Source organism: Akebia trifoliata, chromosome 12 (assembly GCF_017979445.1).
Source record: "Akebia trifoliata isolate Shusen 1 chromosome 12, ASM1797944v1, whole genome shotgun sequence".
In the NCBI taxonomy this organism is placed as follows: domain Eukaryota; kingdom Viridiplantae; phylum Streptophyta; class Magnoliopsida; order Ranunculales; family Lardizabalaceae; genus Akebia; species Akebia trifoliata.
Genome location: NC_141386.1, coordinates 12,797,765 through 12,824,128, shown reverse-complemented (window position 1 = coordinate 12,824,128; position 26,364 = coordinate 12,797,765). Strand labels below are relative to the sequence as shown.

The window sequence follows — 26,364 nt, the reverse complement described above, 5'->3', positions numbered from 1 at the left end:
TTAAAGAAATATCCCACGAACCCTCAACAATTTTGCCTGAGAGTCCAATTAATCGATTTTTTAGGTTCAACTTTTTAAATTAATTTCATTAATGTTTCACTTTAATTATTTAATGTTTTATTTATTAATTTCGAATTTTTTTAATTATGAAAATTGTGAAATTACCGTTTTGCCCCCAGAGAGGACTTTTCACGTTTTAAGTCGTTTTTCAATGTTCCAAGATGTTTTGGAATCAGTTTTTCGTAAGGAATTCAATGGGAATGTTGGTTTTTGTCATTTATGAAGTTTTTTGTATGAAATGATCGTGAACTTTATGAGGGGTATTTTCGTAATTTTGTCAAATTTTGTGAAAATTGGCGAAGTGGTTTACTTGGTTTCGATTTATTGTTTTATGTGTTTGAGTGGGTTTTCCTAAGTGTAATGCAGGCTCTAGAGTTGTTTTGATGTTAGGGGTATTTTGGTAATTTAGTGATTTTTATCGTGAAGCTTCTTTTTTATTTGCAAGATGATGATTTCTATGTTTCTGGGGTCGTATTTTCCTAACGTAGCGTGGTTTATAAGTTTTGTCAGTTCGAGATACCTCATCCGGATTTCTGAAACATATCTGGTAACAAAATAAAGCATTGGAATAGACATCCATCATTGGGAACCTTTGCGATCGGGTCGACGACTTGATTAATCAGGCGGATGCAAAAATGGGGTGTCTACACACATCAAGTTGGTGAAGTGGCTAGGAGTTACACACAGCTAGAGAGATAAGAAATCAAACAGTGGAGAGTTTGGCGACAAGAGCAAACGTAGCACCAAAATCTTTCCCTAGAGTCTGTGTAAACCCCTTAGTAATTAGGCGTACCTTATACCAACCAATAATACTATCGGCAAGGTATTTCACTATGAAGACCCATTTACAACTAACGATCCGTTCCCCAGATGGGAGAGTGACAAGCTCCCAGGTATTATTTTTTTACAAAGCATTCATCTCAATAATCATAGTTTTAGTCCACTAAGGGTCTTGCAAAGCCTCTGATACAGACCAAAGAACTCGAATAGGCCTAATAAAAAGAAGAAAAATCCTGATAGGAAACAAATTGAGCAATAAGATGATCAATAACACCCCTCCACTTACCTTTGCGAAGGACAATAGGTAAGTGAGAATTAAAAATAAAAGGAATAAGAACAGGTATATGTGTGAAAGTAAGAGATGATTACCTGATTCAAGGAGGAGGTTGGCAAGGGTGTAGGGGAGCGAGGGCAATGAGAGTAGACCTTAAGCGTCAGCAAAGATAGAGGAAAAATGGGAAATGAAAACACTATAGAAGACGGGTCCTGAAAAGTAGAAGAGTTTTGCAAAGTAGATTTGGCATGAAAGTATGGAACATTTTCAAATAAAGTAACATCAAAAGAGTATGACACAGTAAGAAACTAAATCATAACACCAATACCCCTTGGACATAGAGGAGTAACTTAAGAAAACGCATTGAGTGGATTTGTTATCCAACTTGGTACGATTGGGTGTCCTGTCCTGAACAAAGCACATGCACCCAAATACTCGAAGTGTAATGGAAAAAAATATACTATCAAGTTGAAGGACATGAAGAGGCACTTGTCCCTCTAAGGTGCGACTAAGGATGCAATTAATAAGATAAGCCGCAATGAGGATTGTCATATTTCAATATGCCTTAGAACATGCATTCCTCAGAGAAAACATCGAACAATGCTTATGAGATGGCAATTCTTACCTTCTGCCACCCCTTTCTACTCAGGAGTATAAGGACAAGTCAACTGGTGAAGCATACCATGCTCATGAAGATAAGAGCAAATCCCATCAGATATATGTTCCCCTCCATTATCAGATCGAGCAGATTTAACAGTAATATTGTACTGAAGTTGAATCATTTTAAAAAATTGACAAAAATAGGAAGCACCTCAAAACAAGAACGCATCAGATAAACCCAAATACAACGAGAATTGTCATCAATAAATGTAATATAATATCTATGACCATTAAAAGTAGTAATAAGGAAAAGCCCCACACATCAGAATGAATTAAATCAAATATTTTATTAACTCGATGCATACGAGAAATATAAGAAATACGTGTGTTTAAAAAGTTCACACACAGAGCACTGAAATTTGTATCCACTACACGCAATTTTTAAAGTAGGAAATAAATAAGTGTTAAAAATTGGCATGTCCTAAACGAGCATGTCATAAATCTAAAGTCGGAGAAGAAAACATGTGACTCCCAGAGGAAGGAAGCACAGAAGCCAAAATAGCAGTAGACTAAGATCCAAACAAGTATAACCCATCCTTTTCATTCTCCTTGTCAAAAATCCTCCTCAAAGTCGGGTCCTAAAAAATGCAGTGAGTAGGAAAAAAGATAACTGAGCAATTTAGTGATCTAGTAATACTACTCATAGACATAAGATTAAGAAATAGATGAGGGACATGAAGCACAGAGTCTAACGAAATCTTAGAAGATAATGAGGTGGCACCATTGTTGTGGATAGGTGTAAGAGATCCATCAGCAAGACGAACCTCCCTATGAGTGGTAGGAAAAGTAGAATAGGTAAAATGACTACTCACCGATTATGTGATTAAAAGCACAAGAATCAATAACCCATGTCAGTGGAACAGAGTCAAACTGAGTGACATGAAAAGCAGAGGATGTACCTGGAGGCATAATAACTAAAGCGACTATCGAGGAGGGGTGAGTGTGAGCATGGATCTGTTCCTGAACAATAATGGCAATCTGAGTCTGTAGTTGTGACAAATCAATTGTGCCAGGTAAGGAAGGATGATCAGTGAGAGGAATGGATGATGACTCCATTGTAACGGCACGAGGAGCAGACTGTCCCAAAGATGAAGTGGACGAAGATCGTGGTAGCAAATGTAGATAGAGCTGAAAGTAACGAGCCTTTTCATGATCAATTTTTCCACAATGACTGCAAGTAAAGTCATTCCCTTTACCACAATCACGACTCCCTGATCTCAGGATCCGAACGTCTGAAAAAGTAGAGTTGATTGCTAGAGCCATCTGATCTGTAGTGAGAACATAGAGAATACCAGATGCCTGAGTCTGAGATAGAACAATACGGCGACGACGCTCATCACCGTCAATGGTCGCAAATATCTCAAATAAAGGAGGTAAAAGACTGGTATTAAAGATCTAAGTCCAAAGTGCTTCAAACTCATGACATAAATCCATGAGAAACTGATATATCTGTTGTCGAGCAATCATCTTAACCACAAACTCGGCTACTTCTACAGATAGCTCAGCCATAGAATTATAATGAGAGAGCTCGTCCCAACAGGACTGGAAAAACCCAAAATAATCAGCTACACTTTGTGCTCCTTTGTTAGCCTGGGCAATGTCTTGGTAAAGCTCATAAATCCTCGAATCATTCCTAGCGTTAGCATATGTCTGAGTGAAAGCTAACCACAAAGACAGAACAGTTTTGTGATACAAAAACATTTTATAGATCCATTGTTCCGTTAAATTAAATAGACATCCAAAAATAGTGCAATTACGATCTCCCATTGTTCAAATTTAGGATCAGTGAGAGATGGTTTAGTAATGGTACCCAAAAACCATTTAGATTTACCTCTACTACTCAAATAAAGTCGCACAAACTAAGACTAGGACTGAAAATTCTGATCATCTAGTAAGGCATTGGTTATACGCTGGAGTAAGGAATTTTCCCCAAGAGTTGTTTTGGAATCCTTGGTCTCGTGAGTAGTTGTCATGGTGTACTATAAACAATAAAGCTTTTGATCGAAGGGAGATCTACCTGTAGTATTAATCCAAGGTGGAAGAAACCACAGGTAGAAGGGATAGTAGCGTTGTCCCAGGTCTCTTAGCAATCCAAACAGTAGTCATACTGCTGTCGCAGGTCTTCAGAAGGTCCAACAAATCTATCGCAACACCTACACAACAGTCCTGTTGCTATAGGCAAGCACAAAATAGTTCCTTTGTTGCTGTCATGGGTCAGAAAAAGGGCTGTCATGGGTCAGAAAAAGGGCCTAGCTGCTGTTGCAATCACTTACACAGCTTCAATTGATGTTGCAGACCACCAAACGGTAGGTCGTAAGAGTTCACATGGCACTGGTTGCTGTTGCAAACCACCAAACAGCACCCTGCTGCTGTCACAGGCCACAAAACTCAGGTCGTAAGACTTCACACAGCACTGGTTGTTGTTGCAAATCACCAAACAACATCCTGTTGCTGTCATAGGCCACAAAACTTAGGTCGTAAGACTTCACACAGCACTGATTGTTATTCCAAATCACCAAACAGCACCCTGCTACCGTCACGTGCAACAAAACTCAGGTCGTAAGACTCCACACAACACTAGATGTTGCAAACCACCAAACAGCAAGTCGCAAGGCTTCACACAACCCAACAGGGTTGTTTGTTGCTGTCGCAAGACTCTACACAGTCCAATAGTCCTGTCACACCACCTAGCAACACTCTTGTAGAGCAACAGCAAGGATAGAAACCCTATCGCAACACTCTTGTAGAGCAACAGCAAGGATAGAAACCCTATCGCAGGCACCCAACAGTACTTTAACAAACTGATCTTAGATAGAAACCCTAACGTAGGGCAGAAATCGAACCAAACAGCCTATGAAAGGTAGAAACCCTACCGTAAGACTAAAACATAACACAAAAATATATTACAGCTTGTGAAAAACTAATAAAATCTTTATCGCAGCATGCGATTAAGAGAATAAGGATCAAAAGAGGAAAAAAAAATACCCAAAGGGGAGATCTTCTAATGAAGTTGCTGCTAGGTTAATAGGTCTCAAGATCTAGAGGTGTTCATGAAAGAAGAAGAGAAGAGAACTAAGGAGAGAAGAGTCTTCAAGATCCCAAAACCCGAAGAGGGGTCCTCTAAGGCTCTAATACTAAGAAGAATTGTAGAAAAGTAATTATCAAGTCTCTTTGTGAGAGCTTGGCAAGAATTTATATTATTAAGAAGATAAAAGTGCCCTTACAAATCAGAAATAAATAAAAGCTATATTTGAATAATAACTAGAGCTAAAATAACTAGATTTTGTCCAATAAAGATGATCCTAAGATGTCCAAGTAAGAGAAAACAAGCTGAGAAGGTTATGCATATATTTTACAGGCTCCTTAGTTTCTTGCTATGTTTTCTTAAAGCTTGCTAGAGATGTTAAATTTTCTATCTATGCAGACTCTAGGTATTAACTTGAAATGGCTCACTTTTGACTTTTGATTTCCGTTAAAATCTAACATTTATTTCAAATTTTAAAGCTGAAATCTCTTCTCAATTATCTCTCTATCAAAACATCAACTCAACGGTTCTTACCTTCTTCGTTTCAACTTTCTACACATTTCTTTATCATCAATTCCAACTCAAGCTCCTCTTCTTCTCCAAGTCAACATTTCTCATCAAACCGATATCAGAAATTCTGTCAAAACCTCTAATTAAAACCCCCCAAAAAAGATTTCCAAATCCAACAAACTCAAAGAACATTTGCAAGTCGTTTCTGAGGGTTTTTTCAATGGCCCCTACACCTTCAAAATCTATTCAATGTCAAAGTTTTAGTTCTTTCTATTTTGGAGTTCATGTTCTCTTAGAGTAAACTTTATAAGATTTTTATAGGGGTCTTATTTGAAGATTTTGTTGTTCGTTGGGATAGGGTTTGCTCACTAGCGTGAAAGTTTTTGTTTTGTTTCCCATGTTTGTTTGCTTTCTCTTGTCCTTGTTTTTTCTCTTTGTTTTTGGGTTGGTCCCCTCGACCCCCCTTGTAGCTTCTCTTTTCTCAATAAAATTATCTTTACTGATCAAAAAAAAAAAAAAAAATTTCAACGTCAAATAACCAGATTAAAGATAACGCCACAATCGAAACATTGCTCACATTACAATTCCATTAAAACACCCACCCATCTCTCAATTAAACCTCCACAGCCAAAGAAAACCTGCAAACTAAGCGTCTGGTCGAAATTATTGGATGAATACGTGATTACCTAGATCAGTAAAACAAACTCATTTCAGCCTTTCACATCACTTTAGACACCCAAACATCGTATAGCTCTTCCCCGAGACCGTCAGCCGATACATCATGATGATACACTTCTCCCCCAACTTCACACCATTTATCCTCGATTTGACGAATTTCTTGTAAAACCCATTAAGATCTTCCTCCAAAATCGAAACACCATCAAGGCTAAAATCCTGATACCCGATATCCATTCTAACACAAATGGTACAACGATCCAAAGATATGTGAAAGGCTAAAATGGGTATGTCTTGCTGATCTAGGTAATCACGTATTCGTCTAATAATTTTAATTAGATGCTCGGTTTGCGGGTTATCTTTGGGTATGGAGGTCGGATTGAGAGATGGGTGGGTGTTTTTAATGGAACTATAATGTGGGCAACATTTCAATTGTGGTGATGCCTTTAATCAGGTTGTTTGGCGTAGAATAGATCTTGAAGGTATAAGGGCCATTGAAAACATTGCTCATATTACAATTCCATTAAAAACACCCACCCATTACCCAATCCAACCTCCGCATCCAAAGAAAACCCGCAAACCAAGCATTTGATCAAAATTATTCGATGAATACGTGATTACCCATATCAGAAAAACAAACCCATTTCAGCATTTCAACTTACTATGAAGAACCACCCCCGCCTTACCAACAAAAAACATCCCCCTCCACCAAGATTCGACCAAATCTTTGAATTTAGGATGCATCAACCACATTTTCGCCAAACGAAAAGGAAATGGTCTTTTTCTAAACTCAACCACCTACAAGCAAATTGGGCAATGGTCGGACCCCGTGTTTTCAATCGTTTCTTGAGAGATACGGCTATAGAACTCCTCCCACCCCGAAGAGATCAAGAATCTATCCAACTTCTTGAGGACTGGTCTATCTTATCTATTCAACCATGTGTATTGACCCACGCACAATGGAAGATCCAAAAGACCATTCCAATTCACTAACTCCCCAAGCTTCAGCACTTTCCTAGAGAAACTCGAACCACCCATTTTCTCGTAGGAAAGTCTTGTCACATTGAAATCCCCTTCAATGCACCATGCGCATACTAGCATTGAAATGAGGCCACTCATAATGGCGAGTCAGACCACACTCCAGTGAAGACCCAAAGAAAGTATACCCAATAAGATTGCAAATAACATAAAAGGAGAAAGCCCCAATCAACTCATCCACCACATGAACAAACTTCTAGTTCCACATAACTATAACTCCCCCACTCACACCTACAGATGGAAGAAAGCACCAACCTTTATCTAGAGCACCCCAAAGGTCTTTGATAATATTATCATCCACCCTTTCCAATTTGGACTCCTGCAAAACCACTAAATGGGGAACTTCTATACGAAGAAGGGCCTTCACCGCAGCCTTTTTCGCCTTATCATTCAACCCACAAACATTCCAAGAGATAATTTTAATCGACATTGATCACCAATGCTCGTCTCCCAGCCCTCCTAGTGTACTAAGATTTAATTGGAAACTCCTCAACATCTCCTTGTAATTCTTGAACTTCTCTAGTCCATCTGTGTTTTTTCTTCTCCGATAAGCTTAAGACCCCGGTCAAGAAGTCCAAGCATGTAGCTCCTGCGACATCCGCATTATCCAACTCTTCGCTAATCATGGGGCCTTTCTGATCTAAAGATTCAATGGAAGCCATATTCTGCCATTGCGCCAGCACCTTATTCAAACAATAACTAACCTCCTTTCCTGTCTTGAAAGCAACACGTAGCAAGGCTACTGTTTCGTTACACTAATTCTCCATCGTCAGTCCCACTTTTAGCCCAACTTCCAGCATGTTAGACAAAAAGAGGTAAGCTAACTCATCATAATTTCTCCGTACAGGAGCGCAAAGTTGCTATGAACTAGGGAGAGCAACCTCTTCTAAATCTCCCTGGTAGACCATAAGACAATTAGCTATAGATTGCAACAACAATAGGCTTTCTACACCCACAACAACTATCTTTGACTGAAATAACTTTGGCTCCACCTCCTTAAGTGGCATCCCAATCCTGCAACCCTCCAAACATAAAGAAGCAGGTGAGAAAACCTGATGGCCAAGAATCACTCTTCTCTGCAGCAAGAAACAGAAGCCTTGCTCAACCACTTGACCAAAAGAAAGAGAAAAGGAGAAAAGATCCCAGATCCAAGACAAGAACCAATCTCCCTCCAATCGCAGCTACTGAAAAGGGCTACAGTCAAAACGATAGGCTTCTGCAACCAAAACCAAAGAGGAATCCATGAGATTCTTCTTGCAGAAGGCTATTGGAGAAGAAAACTTAATCAGGGGAGACTCAATCACCAACGGAACCACTTTGTAGGAATTTAGCTCCACAAGAACCTCCAACCCACAACAGAACTTATGTTCTGAAAAAAGAGGCCCAACAACAACAGGGACTAGGCCCGAAACCTCAGGATACTTATCCAGCCCAATAAATGAAACTGAGGCCTTCATCAAAAAGTTCTAGTTCAAAACAACTAGGCCCAAATACTCTGGAGATTCATCCAGCCCAACAACCAGATCCCGATCTGAGTGCTGCAACGACAAGTTCTACCCCATAACAATGACTAGGCCCATGGATTCTGAACTGGCTTCCGAGCTTAAAATCTATATAACATTAAACCCATGCCAACCACTCTCCACTAAGGAGACATCTACAGCACTAGCACTCGACATGTGATTCTCCACTACCTCAGCACTCACCAAACCCTCCTCGACATGTGTGGCAGTCACATCGAGAGAGAGCGAAGAAATTTGAAATTGCCAATTTGCAATTGACACTCCCACACCCAAACTGTTATCCCCAGGTTCATCGTCCCAGTTGTAGTTCAAAAGAAGAAGAAAGAAGAGAAAAGTAGAGAGGAAAGTGATGAGATTAGGGTTAATCAACCCTTTTCTCATCTTTTATATTGGATTTATAATAATTACACATAACCCCCTCAAACATCTACATTTTATGATTTAACACCTAATACATAAGTAACTTATTTTTCCTACCCCACAACTGGGGCATAGATATTAATCATGCCCAACTTGCTTAGAATATCATTCAGTTTCTTCTTGGTAACTCCTTTAGTCAAGATATCAACTAACTGGTTCTCTAATTTCACATACGGTAAACACATGACTTGAGACTCAATCTTTTCTTTAATGAAATGTATGTCTATCTCGTGTGCTTAGTCCTGTCATGTTGAACAAGATTAAGAGCTTTATTAATAACAGCTTTGTTGTCACAATACAATCTCATAAATTCCTTTACTATAACACCAAGTTCACCCAATAAGATACGTAGCCAAAGAATATCTATAGCACCATGAGCCAAGACAAGCAAGCTCTTTGTATCGTAAGTTTAAGCAAGTGATAGTTAAGTAATTTGAAGTTCTTTAGTTTAGGTCACCCAATTCCAAATCTATGAAGTAAAACTTGTACTTCGAACCTCTTGACGTCAAAGTGTATGAAATGTTGCATATCATGGTTTTGACAATGGCACTAGTTTAAGACACTATCAAATGGATTAAAGTTTTCATGGGCACAATGACAAAAGGTAAAACAATACTAAAGCTTCTACTGGTGCAAATTATTCAAGGAGTTTTGAGTACATTTTGAATACTTTTTATTTAGATGGTACTGAGTATGTAAGCCAGGAGCCTTAGTATTATCTTTGTACTCAAAGGCCCTTTTTGTTTCCCTAGTTATACTATCCAAATCACCATGTAAGATAGCCTATCCAAGCTTTCAATGTTTGTGCCATACATAATGACTATTTAACTAGTTCAGTGGGTCCCACATGTGAAGAGTGTAGCCAAGCAAACCTAGAAACAGGAATCCCACCAAAAGGCTGGGATTCCTCTTTCCCACGACTCTATTATCACATCTAACTATAGAAAATAAATAATTCTTACTAAGTTAGTAAGATTTCAAATCTTACTACGAGTTGTTGGGCCCACATGGCTTACTACATTGGAAATCCAATACCATAACGTTCTAGATTTCATGGAAAAACATGGATTTGAAAGAGAAGGAAAAAAAAAAATTGAGCATCACCAAAGGTGTTGAAAAATGGGCGACAACCGAACTCTGAAATTTGAAAACTTTTTGTTAATTTTTTTTCAAAGTTGTCAAAATTTCTTCCCCAACGTCCTAGTGGCATCGGATCATATTTTTGGATGCCACGATGTGAGCTCCTGACCCTTACGAATATTTATTATTTTTAAAATTATGAACAATATTTATTATGACAACAAAATATGATATTGAAAAATTATCAAAATGAGATATTTATTATGTTTAATTAGTATCTAAGATTTTGTATTAAAATTGCATTTTGTAATACATGTTGAAAAACATGTATATTATTCTATGTCAGGATAAATGGCAGACAAACAATATGGAAGTTAATCTAGCTTAGGGTTTCCACAACAAGATCAAAGGAAATCCAGTTTAGGATATGTAAAATAATTTTTATTGCGTCCAAACAGACCCAAAATGGAAATCTCAACCATCGGATTATCTAATACATAAATAAAATTTATACTTATCAAAAAAATTATTAAAGCTCATCAAAACAAACCTTCCAAATACCAATATAACCACGAAGCTTTAGCTCCTCCTCTAAGTCGTGGTATCTATCCACCTCCTGAAAGTAGAAATAAGAAAAGACATTTTGAATATAAAAATTAAACCATATGATACAAATTATGAGGTTGTTTTCTTTTTTCTTCTTTCCTCGGGATGGATAGCTCGTCCTCCCTAGTGTACATTCTCCCCACCACCACCACCTTTTTTTTATTAATAAAGATTTTATTTGCCTATCAAAAAAAATTGGTGCCACACGAAATACTCAAGTATAAAACCATCAAAAACATCTATGCAGGGTCAAAGATGAACTGATAAAGACAGCCTCAGTGGAAATCAAGCATAACTAACTAGTAATGTTGAAACAAATAAAAAGTATGAAAGAAAATTTTGAACAATAATAATAGCGGAAAAACTAGGTTCCTTTTCCAAACGGCATAGGAAATGCATGATATTGGTAATTTGAATCTTAGAGCCAAGATCCACCAGAAATCACATAGAAAAGTTCACAAACTAACAGCCACAATGATGCCTGAGACCTCCCAATTCACAGGGTTTCTGATGGGAACATCAGGCCCATAGACCCATTTTTTAGGTGTTTAGGTTTTATTTTATTTAATTTTTAAGTACTTGGTCCACTTTTCTTTTAGCTGGGGAGGGTAATTTTAATTTTATTATCTTCTTCTAGCCCCTTAGATGGCCCATGATTGGATTAATAGAGAATCCTATGTGGGTTCTCTTTAGAAGTTTTTGGTCTTTGGGACTCCTTAGTTAGTTGTTATTTTGGAGTTTCAGAATCAATGAATGAAGAAATATGCAGGTTTTACAGAATGTCTGTTTTTGTTCAGTAATTGGATGCATATTGTGAAGCCTTCACTTATTCTCGGTGTGAATCCAAGGTGAGATCGATCTATACTATTCTCTACTTCCTCTTCATCTTCTCCTTTTTATTTTCTGGTTTTCCACCACAATAACTTGCTGAACCTACTAGCCAAGCCATCCCTACCCCTCAAAATCCCTGCTCCCGCCCCCTAAACTGTTACCAAACTATTATCATATCCTTCAAACATGCTGTATTTTACATTTACAACAGCCCTATCCTAACCACACCCTTATTCTATCTCCAAAACCTTAAACCAGTCCCATTACACCTCCAAAACCCTAACAGCACATATTGTCCCGCTCCAAAACCAGTCATACGATCAAAACCCCACAAAAGACCAGACTGCGTCACCTGTACCACCTCTATAATCCCAACCATACTCTCCCACCTTGCTACTCACATTACAACAACTCATACTGCAGTCGTAGCCCTAAATCCAGGTCATAACTGAACCATCTTCCACTAGAAACTTTCTAAATTACGTCTTTTGCTGCTCCCCACCTGCAGCACCAAGCCCAGCCCCAACCGAAACCCCTGGGGCCCATACATACGTCATTTAAACCATGAACTTTAATCCTACACCTGTTGAAGCATTAAAACAATCCTACAACCTACCCTTCAACTCGCCTACAACCTATCCCAAAACCTCACACACCACGCAAACTAGACCCTAACCTTACTGTTTGCTGCCCCAACCCCGTCATAACCCAACCAAAAAATTAAACCCTCCCTATTAATGCCCAATCTGTTGTTCAACCATTCAACAACCCAAATCCTTTTTTTCTTTTTATTTGTTCTTCTGGATTTATGGTTGCCGGAAATTGTGCTTAGATATTCGAACATGGTTATAACAACATAGCTAAGTTAGTAAGGGCTTGAGGAGTTTGATCCCATGACTTAGGTTCATATCCTATTGAACCCACCTATACCTCTGTTGAGCACTAACCCACTTGCTTGCCTAGAAAAAAAAATATATACATAATTAATCTTCCAACAAACAACAACTATAAAACCCTTTATGAGCTTAAACTTGTTATCGAAATCCTTGAAGGGAAATCTTTCACATTATGCTAGTGGAAATCAAATCTTCTATTGGCATCCATCCTCTTCATGTTTGGGGGATCTACTTTCTATGATTGTGATAACCCTGGACTTTAGCATAGTTATTTATTTGAGGTTCTTTTGAGTTTTGGATGATTTCGGATCAATTCATAATTTTCATTGCTTTTTAGCAATCTACTCTTGATCTCAAACCCATGTTTTCGTTTGGGCATCAGAGTTCGGCATCAATTTCCTCCAAGAGAGAACAAAGGGAGCGGGGGGGAGAAAGAAACTGAAAGGAAGATACGACTCCTTAGCTTTACAATACCATTCAAACCCTACCTTACTTTACTATACTTTACCATACAACCACCGCAATATCAACCCTCACTCCCCACAAGAATCCAAGAAAAATGGTGGTAAGTTGATGCGGAACGCAACCAATGATGAGAATTACTATAATTTTATTTCGTCAGTGGCGAAATCTTCCCAGTCAAGGAATATTGATGGGGACATCAAATCTTAAAGAGTAGATTTTAATTTTTATTTAGATTTTTTTTTAAGGCTTTCTTTCATGTTTTTTGGGCTTATTTTAAAATTTTTATTAGCCCATGATTTTAGTATAATATTTAAGGGTAGTTTAGTAATTTTAGTTTATCTTTTATTTAAGTTTATTAGAGTTTGAAAATTAGGAGAGATAAAGTTAAAAAATTAGGTATTTTAGTTTTATTAGGACTCTTGGTTGATTTTCCTTATTTATGAATTGTATTAGGGTTTATTTATAGAGAATGAATGGAATAAACAAATTACAGAAGTTTCTATTTTTTTTCTTTTGAATGTTGGTACATTCAATGTAGTTGATGCCATGAAAATCATTGAGGTGATTCTAAGGTAAATATCATTTTTTTTTCTCTTCTCTAATCTTCTTCTTATTCTTATCATCTATCTTCTTTTTATTTGTGGAAATCAAGAAACCATCAAAAACCATCTAATTTTTTCAAGAACCCAACCCATAAATTTTGTTTTCTTGATTTTTCAAGAAATCTTGAATTCTTGATTCTTGAAACCTACAAACCTCAACCCTTAAACCTTCCCCACTTTCTTTAACCCTTACTTCATTAATCTTCTTAACCAGATCTACCATATACCCAAATACCCTTAATCCCTTATTTTACCTAAATCAAATTATATTTTCTGCTCTCTCCTATTGTCGCCCAAATCCTTAACCCAATCCCTAACCAGATTTCCCTAAACCCCCTATTTTTCCAAAATCAAATTCCATTTTCCTATCTCCCCTCATCGTCTTGCACCATTAGAAGTGGGTTACCTATCCTTTTCAAAGTCACCTGGCATATGCTCCAACCATGATCTGAATAGGACAACAATTCCAAGAGACAAGCGTCTTATCTGTTCTGATTGTTGAGCTGAAAATCTATTTTTTGATTGAGACGGAGTCACGGAGAGAGGAACCAATGATACCAAAGTTGTTCCAACCATTCAACACATAATATGCAAATTTTACAAGAAAAAGAACACGTTAGTTTTGAAAAAAATAAATATCCCAAAGATGGGTTTTTTTCTAAATCACCATCATCATCAAAGACTCACCGAAAAATTTGGGGTTGACTAAACATATTATGTTACACAAACATTGTGGGACTGTGATTTGGTTGTGAATTAGCTTATTTTTGCTTATTAGATTTTTTGAATAACTTGTGATAGAGTTAGCTTTTATGTTACATTTAACATCACTCTTAGTAATTTATTAGTTGGATCTTCATCTCATCATATTTGATTCGTTTGAATAGTCCACCATTTTCTTAAAAAAAATCGTTTATAAGATTACCTTTCCCAATGACCTTTCAAAAAGGTTGACCAACATTAATCTAATCCTTTAATAGTATATAGAATAAGGCTAGCCTAATTAACTTATTAAAATGTAAAATCTTACTACGGGATGTTGGGTACACATGGATAGCCAGATTGGCAATCCAACATGAAACCCCTGTAGATTTCTTAGTATAAATTAGATTTAGAAAAAAATAAATCAGCAATTGCAGTTGTTGTGGGCATTACAAATCAGAGTGCTTGAACTAGGAAAATGAAGCAAATGTGATCAAAGTCCATTCGTATAAACTCAAGGTGAGTAATGAAGAAATCATGAGCCTGATTTTAGCAAGAGTGAGATTGACGAGTATGAGGCATCATTATTGGATCTTGTAGAAGAATCTATGTTTGAAAATTTTGAACAATTGGAAAAGATAATTGTTGAGCCGCAACATCCTTTACCGCTTACACAAGTTTTATCCCATGGAAAAGAAAAGGTAGATAATATTTGGGATAAATCAATGAGTTAATGATACATAGAGCATTTCAAAGAGTCAGCTTCAGTTCTTGCCAGAAAATTAGAGTCCAACGGTTATTTATTTGGCTTAATGATATCTATTGGAGTGTGGAAGGTGCGTTGATTGAGAAACAAGTCGGGATCATATTGCACGTGGGTTATGGGGACCTAATCTGCTAGGTAAATACTACAATTTTATTTTACCAGTGACGAAATCTTCCCAACCAAGGAGAATTGATAGGGACATCAAAGCTTGAAGAGTAGATTTTAGTTTTATTTAATTTCTTATGTTGGGGCTTTATTTCTATATTTTTTTTTACTTATTTTTAGGTTTTATGGGCCCATGGTCTTAGTTTAATATTTACGAGTAGTTATGCTAAATTTAATTTGTCTTTTACTTAAGTTTATTAAGGGTTGAAAATTTAGGAGAGAGAAAGTTACGAAAATTAGGTTATTTATCTGTTATTTTAGTTTTATTAGGACTCTTGGTTGACTTTCTTTATTTATGGATTGTATTAGAGTTTATTAATAGTTGATAAAAGGAATAAAAAAAAAGTTCTTTTTTTGTTTCGATATTAGTGCATTCAACGTGGTTGATGCCATGGAAATCATTGGAGTGATTACAAGGTAAATATCATTTTTTTTCTTTCTTTAATCTTCTTCTTATTCTCCATCTTCTTCAATCCATCTTTTCTATATTTTTTTTGTTTATTAATGAGAGATCAAGAATCCATTAAGAACCCCTAGTCCTTCCAATAAACCACCCCATAAACCCTGTTTTCTTAATTTTTCAAGAAATCTTGATTTCTTGAAACCCTTTTTTCTTAACCCATAATCCTTTCCCCTTTCCTTTTAACCTTTATCCAATCCCAAAATATCGTAATTTGCAAAACTTTGTATTTTATATCTCAGTAGCCAATTGGGATTTTGGAAACCCTTTTTCCTATATCAGATTTTCCTAACCACCACCTTTATTCCGTCTTCTTCCCTCACCATCCAGCATCATTGTGTATGACAACTTATGAATGCAACTAAACAGAAATTTCCACTTTATCATACTATATAGGTGTGGGGTCACACCAAACAGTAAAAATTAAGATATGATGTAAAAAGTTTTAGTCAACAAATGTAAGGGTTATGGACCATGGAGGGCTTGGGAGATGGACCAATTGTATAATTGGTATTTTAAAGGATTGTGCAAAATAGTTGGGAAGATGATCACATTCAGTCCAAGTCAGAGCATGTGGGAGGAAAGGAACAAGCACAATTCTGAACACAAGTAAATATAATCTATCCTTACTTATCAAAATGGTATTGTATTTTTTATAGATAAAACATGATTATTCTAAAACAATGAAACTTGATCATCTTTACCTGAAGACACAAAATATCAGATGACCATAATCCAAGTTCAAACACTATCCTTCTCTTTCTCCATTCCCAGTCTAACATATGCCAAGGTATGTGAAAGTAAAGCTCATGCCGATGGTTTATAGCCAGATAGTCAGCGAGTATATTGTATGACAATACTATAAACCGCTCTGTGCACCATAGCAACAAACTAAGATTAGGTTAGGCAAACAAAAACCCCACCAATGTGTTGGAATGAAATGTGCATAGAAGCATACTCAAAATAACCAGAACATATAGAAACAGAATTAAACTCCAAATTATTTCGACCGGTGTGCAGCTGGATTTGTCTTCTTCATTTTTTCTTTTCTTTTGGGTGTTATATAACAAACTATACCTACCCAATAAACTTTATATGATATAAATTGTAAATTGGTACTTGAGTCAGGATTACATTTTGTTTATGGGATTAAGTCCAGTACCTACGAATAACAGGAAAGAATTCTAAACTCTGTCGGATAATTTCAAATCTCGTTTGAGAATGAGATGACTCGCCTGAATCATCTCGGTCATTTCCAGACCGAGCCAGATATTCAATGTGAATTATCTCTCACGTTGTCTCAATTGACAACCAAGGTGACTCTAGTGATATTTTTTTTAAACTCGGCCGAGTCAACCAAGATTTTTTTTTTTTTGATAAGCATTGCAACTTTATTGATTAAGTGGTCGAGATGATCAATTGAGAAAACAACAAAACAGAAACCATAAACAACTACACTGCAATGCTACAGACCCAATCCCATCTACCTACGAAGTCGTCAAAAAAAAGAAAAAAACCATAAACTCATTGTACACCTTACACCACAAGAAGAGGAAACGTAAAATCATTAGGACAGCCGAGTTTGCATTCTCTTCTTTCCCTTCTAAGCAACATTGTTTGCGCTCCTTCCAAATGCCCCAACAGATTGCGAAAGGCGCTAACTACTATAGCACTCTCTTAGCCTCCAAAAAGAAAGAACCCCACTCGTCCCAAGCTTCAAAAAGTGATCGTACGGATTTTGGAAAACATCCTACCACTCCAAATAATCGAAGAAATGACCCCCCACACCTGCCTTGCAAAGTCACAATGGAGTAACAAGTGGTCCGCCGATTCCTCATCCCATAAAGACAACAAACACATATTCAACCCGCTCAAACCTCTTTGCAAAATCTGGTCTAGAGTCAAAATTCTTTTCAAAGACGTGCACCATATAAAGAAGACTACCTTTGTCGAGACTCTTTGGCCCCAAATTTCTTTCTACAGAAATCGAAGAGGAGATAGTTACAACAAGGACTCATAGAAGGATCGAATTGTGAATAACCCCGAACTAGTACCCATCCAAATCCAGCTCTCTCTCATCTTCTCTCTTAGCTCCACCTATCGTAAGCAACCCATTAAACCCACAACCCCTTCCAACTCCCCAACCATTTACCCTTCCTACTAAAGCCAAGGTCCCACCCTCCATTTCCCCCTTCATTGTGAAAAAAGGAATTAATGACCAAATCCTTCTTAGAAGAAACCAAGTACAAGTCCGGGAATCTAACCATTTCAAGAGTCTTCACAAAAGCGGACTCTACTCCCCGAACCCACCTTGATCTTAACCCATTTGCAAAACGATGGCAACAACTTCATAATCCCCTTCCAAACACCACATCCATACGATACTCTAGAATGTCGAGTTTCTCACCCAAAAGGATCGACCCCAAACTTCAAAGCCACAACCCTCCGGCTCCTCCAACACAAATCTCCATAACCATTTACCAAGCAAAGCCAAGTTCATGATGTGAAGTCTTTTTACACCTAACCCACCATTGGCTTTTGGAGTACAAATCTTCTTCCCCTCCTTGTCATGCCAAAGAAAATCCCAGAACAACTTCTCCAACCTCACTTCCACACAACTTGACAAAGTAAACAAGGATAGGAAATAAATTGGGATGTTGGCCAACACACTTGATGAGAGTAAGCTTACCCCCTTTCGAGAGACATCTAGATTTCCATGAGGACAGCCTCTTGTTCACCTTGCCAAGCACATTGCCAAACAATCAAACCTTGAATGTCTCCTACTTCAAACACCTTACTCTTGTGAAAGTTAACACCCAAACCCAAGACCGCCTCAAAACAAGTAAGGATTCCTCCCAGATAATTCAAATGTCTCAACAAGTCCTTCATAAAAACTAATAGATCGTTGGCAAACTGTAAGTGTAACACCATCTGTCCCCTGTCAGTGACCTCAAAACCCTCTTAACTCTCCACAATCCATTGCCTTGTTTAACATTCTCCTGAGTGCTTAAGCCACAATAATGAACAAAATGGAGCAAGTGGGTGCCTTTGTCTCAACCCCTTTGAACTCCTGAAAAAACCTTCTAGTGAATCGTTAACCAAAATCAAGAAAAAAGCCACGAAACACGCATCATAATCCAACGCAGCCATCTATCCCCAAAACCCATCCGACGAAGCATGTATCTAAGGAAACTCTAATTGACATGATCATAGGCATTCTCCAAATCGCTAATGCAAACCACCCCCAGAACCATTGACTTCCTTCTAGAATCAATGCACTCATTAGCAATAAGAATGCCATCTAGGATTTGCCTCCCTTTCAAAATGTTCTTTGAGCTGACCCAATAATTTCGGGAAGCACCACTTCAATCTAGAAGCCAACAATTTGGAGATAATCTTATACATTGAACACACAAGGCTAATAGGTCTCAAATCTACAATGTCCTCAACTCCAAACTTATTTGGGATCATGGCCACAAACGAACAATTGGTGTTAAAGTCTAAAAGCCATTTTCATGGAAGTCGTGCACCACCTTCATCAAGTCCGCCTTAAGAACATCCCAACAAACCTTAAAAAAGGACAAAGAGAATCCATCTGGGCCGAGAGCCTTATCATTGTTGAACCCCGACACTATCTTAAACACTTCCTCCTCTTCAAAAGGTCTCTCCAACCAAATCCACTGTTCTCAAGAGATTTGATCGAACGGCAATCCATCCAACTTTGACCTAGCACAATGATTCTTATAGTACAACTTCTCATAGAAATTACAAACTGAGGTAGCTACATTTTCTCTTGCCACCACCCAATCACCTTCAAGTTTGATCCTTGAGATATGAGTATTGCGAAAGTGTTAACTAGTTGTCTTGTGGAAAAACTGTGTTGTTGTCGCCCTCCATCAACCATTTCACTCTTGATTTTTGCCTCACTTCCTCTATTAATGCTACCCTTTGAAACTCTAATTTCAAATCAATCCTTCTATTTATCTCCTCCCCTATCATTGTTGCAATTTTTTCCTTTTTATCAATGTTTTCAATCTCCCAAAGCAACTCTTTCTTCCTCAACTCAACTCTCCCAAAAGTCTCAATATTCCAAACTCTTTAGTCTCTCTTTGATTGCTTTTAATTTTAATCTAGAAACAACACCTAGCCTCCCTGTGAACACCAACTAATCCCACCAACCTTGAATTAAAGCTTTAAACTCTGGATGTTGCAACCACATGTTCTCAAAATGAAGCGGTATCGGACCTCATCTTACCATTCCGGCGTGCAAAACGATCAAGTAGTGATTAGAGGCCGCAATGGGAATAGTTTGCTGAGTAATATCGCTGAAATGCTCCTCCCAGATGCTACAAACCAAAAACCTATCCAACCGATTGAGAATTGGTTGCTCCTGGTTATTTGACTATGCAAAGTTGGCACCACAGAGAAGAATATCTACCAACTCATTGCGGCTAACGAAATTAGCAAATAATCTCCTCTTACTTGTTACCCTTGAATCCCCAAATTATTCAAAGGAAAATCTAATAACGTTGAAGTCCCCCCCAAACACCTAGGCTTTCCCCAATAACACCACACATCGACCAACTCCAACCAGAAATTCACCCTTTCCCCATCTCTTGTAAGGCAAGGCACCCCTAAGAAAACCCAAAGAAAATCCTCATTTATTCTCTTACACAACACAGAAACAAAAAAGGCCCCCACTAGCTGTTCGTCCACCACAATGAACCTTCCATCCCACATAACAATCACACCACCTAAAGTCACCATAGCAGGAAGAAACGTCAAACCAATGTTTCACAAATTCCACAAAGTTCCAATTATTCAATCATCTACCAAAGAAAGATTAGTTTCTTGAAGCGTAACTAAGAGGGGTTTTGTTGCAACTATCACAGCTTTGATTGCTGCCCTCTTGCCTCGGTTATTTAAACCTCTAACAGTCAACGAGAAGATGTTACACAACATTGACAACTGCCAATTTACGCCCTAACCTCCTATTCGCATGCAACTTAAACGGGAACTCATGTATTGTCCTTCGAAGATCCTCGAATTCCTTCTGCAACCGTATGTTCCTTAATTTAACTCAACTTGTGCTGGTCTCCGCCAGATGACTCTCGAGACCACCAACCAACATACTCGAAATAACACCGAAGCACCCCCGTTGGGCTGAGCACCATGAACAGGCGACAAAGAATCATTCTCGTCTTCATTCCAACTTTTCAAGACTTTCTGGAAGCAGGCACAGACCCTCTTTTGTCTCTCCAGGGTCACTTTCAATAGCACCTTCACTTCTTCGTTCTCATTTTCCATCAAGAAACCCATCGCCAAGCTAATATCCAGAACATTTTGGATTAACCAACTAACCATTGCATCTCAATACTCCTGGTCCAAATTCTCAGAAGCCTCATGAAGATCAAAGAAATTGCTACCAAAAGATTATGAACCCAAAATCGTAGGATCCCCAACCACAGCAACTTGCAAATCGCCACCACCATCTTCAAGCCTTGGAGTCGTACGACCTAGATTCATGTCTTTGAATAAACCCAGTTTGCACAGCCACCTCAACCCACCCACCAAAACTTTGAAAGTCAAGGGAGTTCCAAGCTTGTGGAAGTCTTTGAGCTCAAACACCCCAACCCTAGAAGAAATTAATAAAGAAAACAGACCCCATGGAGCCCCTCGAGCCACTCCCTTTGAACCAGCCTTATCCAGGACTCTCACATCTAAGGAATTGTGCAAAGAAATAGACACCGAATGGGCCGCAAGATCCAGCTCAACTTGCTATATATTTGTGTCAAAAGCCACCCCAAAAGAAAGTGGCCCCTTTCACTTCTACCATGGGTTTTTACATATCAAAGCCTGCCCAAGTGCCCAGAGCTTTTTCAAGCCCAAACCACCCCGATTAACAAAACTCCTGGATAGCAAGCCCAGCAAAAGACTCGAAACTAATACCCTACGAATTCGACATGTGTGTAATAGACTCGTCGAAACCAAATTCCAAGCGCCTACTAAGACCAAAATCTGAGTCCTCGAGATTTGTGCAAAACTTTTTGAGCCTTAAGAGCATTTTCAAGGCTTTATTTCTCTTTTGACACATGTGTTCCTCCCTGGCCAAAACCTGATGCCTACAGAGTACTAACTTCTCTTTCTGAGTTCTCTCTAGCTAGATTCGACTCCAATTCAAAATGAATTAGGAATTGCAACATCAACCATCCTAGGCTCTAATTCTGCTAGATGTTTTGTACTAACTCCAGGCTCTAGCACTTCCACAAGACGCCAAAGATTTTTTAATTAAAATAATTAATTTTATTATAATTTAAATATTTATTATCTAAATAATAATATGATCTTGTGACTAAGCATCTTCTAATCTACCTTATTTTATAAAAAATAATATTATAATTGTTTGCATATATATATATATTAATAAATAATTGAAAATTGAGTAAATGGTTTCTCTTGTTTGAGACAGCTCGGTCTCATCCATGAACGAGACGAGACATCAAACTAAGATTTTAAATCATGTTTGTAATCGTAAAGAATAATTCAACTTAAAACAACTAAGCTCCAGTTCATTCAGGTTTTATCAGAACCATCTAAGTTGCCTTCTTTACCAACAAAATCAATTAATCAAAAATTACATGTTTGCTTTGAAAGTCTGGCTTTTTTGTAGTTTTCTTCTTCTTTTTCATTTCCTTGTTTCCTTTTTTTATTAACACAATTTACAATTTCTATTTTGAAAATCAAAAGAGGATTGATTACTTACCATGGATTTAAATCTCGTCTGATACCATTGGATTGTCCATGAACGAGACGGATAAGACAAGGCGTCTCACTTGTGCAAAATCTTGCGACACAAACGAGATGACTCGAAAAACATTATGAAAATCTCTTCCAAGTCAGTAAAACCCGTCTAAGCCAACAGAGATTTTCTATTTTTATTTAAAATAATAATTAAAAAATTAGTGTTTATTATCTAAATAAAATATGATTTTTTATGATTAAACATTTTCTAATCTGCCTTATTTTATTAAAAAATAATTATTATTTTTATATAAATAAACATATGAATAAAAAATTGTAAAACAAGCTAAATGGTTTATCTTGTCCGAGACAACTTGGTCTCGTCCAAGAACGAGACGAAACATCAAACTGAGTTTTGAAAGCATGTTACTTACTCGAATAATTATAAGGAATACAAAAATGAGAGCTATTACTAGCACCTCAACTTTTACATATTACGCACCAATTTCTTAAGAGTCGTGATAAATTGACGCCCCTCTGATGGACACCCCCCACCCCCATCCTAGAATCGTAGATCAGTTGCCTCAAGATACACAAGAAAAGATTTATGATTGTGTATCCCGAGGTAACTGGTCTACGGTTCTGTGATTGGGGTGTAGGGGGGTATCAGAAAATCATTACGCATTTCTTAAATTGTTTATCACGCCTCAATTAAAGATTAAAACACACTCTTCAAACATGATAAAGGTTTGGCTCAAATTATTATCTCAACATTACAAAATATTATAACATTCTTTCAAACAATTTCAGTAGTTATCTACAATTATGATTAGGCTCATAAAATCGTACACCCAAAAACTAGAAATTTAGCACAGAAAAATTAAAAATCGAGAGAGCTTCTATTGACACCACAACTTCTACTTTTTCTCAACCATTCGCTTATTTTTTTTTTTTTAATTGGTTTGTAATAAGCAAAAGTTGGGTACCAATAGCAGCTCTCAAAAAATAAAAAATCAATGAAAACTATACATACCACAGTGAGAAGGCGGCTGCGACATTGCATACTCCCAATTCCTAAAATCCGGAGGTTTTATGCGTGGCGGACAGAAATGCGGAGGACGGAACGCTTGCGGCTGTTGCTGAAACCTGGCAGGATTCCGAAAACCTCCCGCTCCCGCTCCCACTCCCACTCCCGCTCTCTGGCGGAAACCGTAATTTGCATCTCTCACCGAACCCAAATGCGAGTCTCCACTCACAAAGGAGTCTCTTCTGTTGTTTGGCAGATCTGAAAAACCTCGTCTCCATGGAGTCTGACCTCTATACTATGACCCCATAAAAAATATAAGAAGTTTTAGGGTTTCGGATTTCAAGAATTTCAAAAATTAGGGTTTTTTTTTTTTTTGTTTTGATCGAAAGAGTTCATACCGATGTGCGGGAAGAGGACATGGTGAAGTCGGACGCTGCAGCTGCAAGACATTGGAGAGAAGAAGAGGCGAACCTCATGGTTCAAGGTTCGAGTCGATACCACATCATCATCATCGCTGCAGTGAGAGTTTCGTTGGCTTTGCTTCAAGTGTTAGCTTCGGTCGAGTTCTGTGTCCTCAGGCTTCAAAGTCTGAGCGAGGGACCTCCTCGGGCGAAAAGTGTTTGAATTCTCTACTCTTATAATAGGTCTAATAGAACGAAGAGTCTTTTAGAAGGGTTCGGTCTTATCTGCATTTTGCACACCGGAATGGCCTTGCACCCGCTTGCTTGCGCTTAACTTCAAAATAAGTATTTCCACAACCCTAATAAATTTGTTTTAACCTCTATTATTTATTACTCAAATAGAAAGGTATCGAACCATTTTTTATTCTTCCTCTCTCATTTCTTCTCAATGAAACTTTTATGCTCTTATCTTACTTATTTTTCTTATCCTAACATTTCTAATTAAGTCAAAGTCATATTTTTAAAAGCGACGGATCAATCTAGGATAAGACTTGATATTTTATTATCTTCGGTAGTACAAAATACCTTATAAAGTAGTATAACTCATGAGATTCGTGAATTTCTTCTCTTCTTTTTTGGGGAACATCCGTGTATAAGACAATCTTTGTATAGTATAGAGATAGTTGAGGTTCACATTGCATTGCCTAATAGACTTAAACGTGAAGAGTCTTTCCAAGGCTAATTAGTAATTACTAAGAGCCTGTAATCGTCAAACGATTGACCTTATTGCTAGTTGAACTCAATATTAGGTTCTTAGTCAATGGCCAGTCTAAGTTGGATACATGGTCACCCAACTGTGGTATGCTAAACTGGCCACAAGATCAAATAAAAATGATAGAATTTCACACCAGATATTAAGTCTTGGAATATCGTTTTAACATAGTTGAGGTAGTTATATCGGTGTGTTCCTTAACACTCTTATCGATTACACCCTTATTTTTGTATTATATAACATTTATTTCAAATTATATGACTGATAAACCGTTGCTTACTATATCTACTTTATTTATTTTGTTTCAATTAGTCTTTACTCAAATGCTATAATATATCAAAACCAGTATGATTTAAATTTTAGTATGTTTATACGTTGCATGTTATAACTAGATGTTAGAATGATGGATTTTATGTTGGGTAACTCCCGTTACTCACCCTACCATTCACATTTTATATTTTTCACCCGTTGAAGATTCACTTATTGAGGAGGTACTCAAGGCTGAGTATGTTGATGAGCAGTCACTTCCATTAATTTAAGTAATGTTTAGAGTTTAGGGTATTAATGTCTTCTGTTTGAGAGACTTATGTCAGGGTACTGCACATCATTTTATTTAGTATTACTCACTAGATCTTGGACATTTTTGTTATTAGCTTCCATATTCTTCTAGCTAATTGATATTTATTTAATTTTGATGCGTTATAACTCTGGATATTGATCTGTTATCTATTATTATATATTATCATTAGTTGGGTAATATATCATGCCTAGAGATATAATAGATGACTCATTAGGATTTGTGTTGCATTTTTGGAGCATGACATCGTGGATGAAAACATTAACGTAGTGACCAATGATATGCCCATTCAACTCGACATTCTCTAATAGACTAATGAAAAAAGCTAAAAAGTCATGGTTTTTCTTCCCTAATCTAATCATCTTCAACCTTTTGAAAATGACAATTGTAGAGGGAAATAATCCAAACCATACACGTATCCAAGCCGGTTAAGTGATACCATGCGCAAATCAGCATAAGTAGTGCTGCCCAGAAGAAGTGCAGGACAAGGTAGAAAACGCCTGGCCTCACTAGAAAAGCAGCACAGCACTAAACAATACCTGGTTTGCCAAGCAGGGCAGGCCTGGTCAAAGAATATCCTTATCTTGATTTGCGCACGTCAAGCATTTGGATCTCGGAGGAAATCTCCCTAAAATAGCAAACCCAATCCAAAAGATCCCAATTTCGTTTAGGATCCTAGTAATCAGGGGATTCTCTGGGATCACCTCCCGTAAGAAGGAGAAACCTTGATTCAGAATGAGGATCCATAAATAGCAAAGTTGGTATAGGCTTAGGGATCTTTCGGCCAATTAATAGTCTAACCAATGTTAACATTATTCTTCTGCAACTCTAACTTGAGCATCAGAGAGTTTTTGATAGGTACCACACCGATGATAACAGGGTGGTGGAAGGAGGGACTTCGAATTAGTAAGGCAGAGTCCATCAATGGCTTCACTAGAATCTGATCCCACAAATTTGGCGTTGTCTGTGGGAACAACAACATATTGATTTCAGTCAAAATAATGGGGAAATCCACTAAAACAATCAAAGTCAATGCTCTCCCACCCACAACATCAGTCGCAAATGCTCACCTTTTAATAATTCTAAAAATCATGAGAAGCAACAAGAAAATATGTAAAAGAAAATGGAAGACCTGGCTGAACAGAATCTAAATCTAAGTCAACGTCTAGAGAATCAATAAAAAATAAAACAAGATCTCCCACTGTGAGATCTTCCACCTCTTGTTGGAGATGATCGTGTCTCGAATGTAGAAGGTAGTTCTCAACTACAGGACCCAACTGGGGAGGGAGAAACGAAAGCTACCACGAT

The 26,364-nt window shown here is 37.5% G+C and overlaps 1 protein-coding gene across 3 annotated transcripts in view; it reads right to left on the bottom strand.

Annotated features, from left to right (window-relative positions):
• The window catches only part of LOC147388910 (DNAse I-like superfamily protein), a 59,106-nt gene extending 35,052 nt beyond the window's left edge, over positions 1-24,054 (bottom strand). Inside the window, exons 1-4 of one of the 3 annotated variants that reach the window (XM_086417584.1) lie at positions 23,705-24,053; positions 23,313-23,601; positions 16,243-16,409; positions 10,596-10,661 (exon numbers count right to left, since the gene is read on the bottom strand). In XM_086417584.1, the coding sequence (XP_086273710.1) occupies positions 10,596-10,661; positions 16,243-16,409; positions 23,313-23,601; positions 23,705-23,782 (600 nt within the window). In that variant the 5' untranslated portion in view covers positions 23,783-24,053. Of the gene's footprint in view, positions 1-10,595; positions 10,662-16,242; positions 16,410-23,312; positions 23,602-23,704 lie in introns of all 3 variants that reach the window. The other 2 variants (XM_086417586.1, XM_086417585.1) reach the window with 2 other exon arrangements.
• Between the last annotated feature and the right edge of the window lie 2,310 nt (positions 24,055-26,364).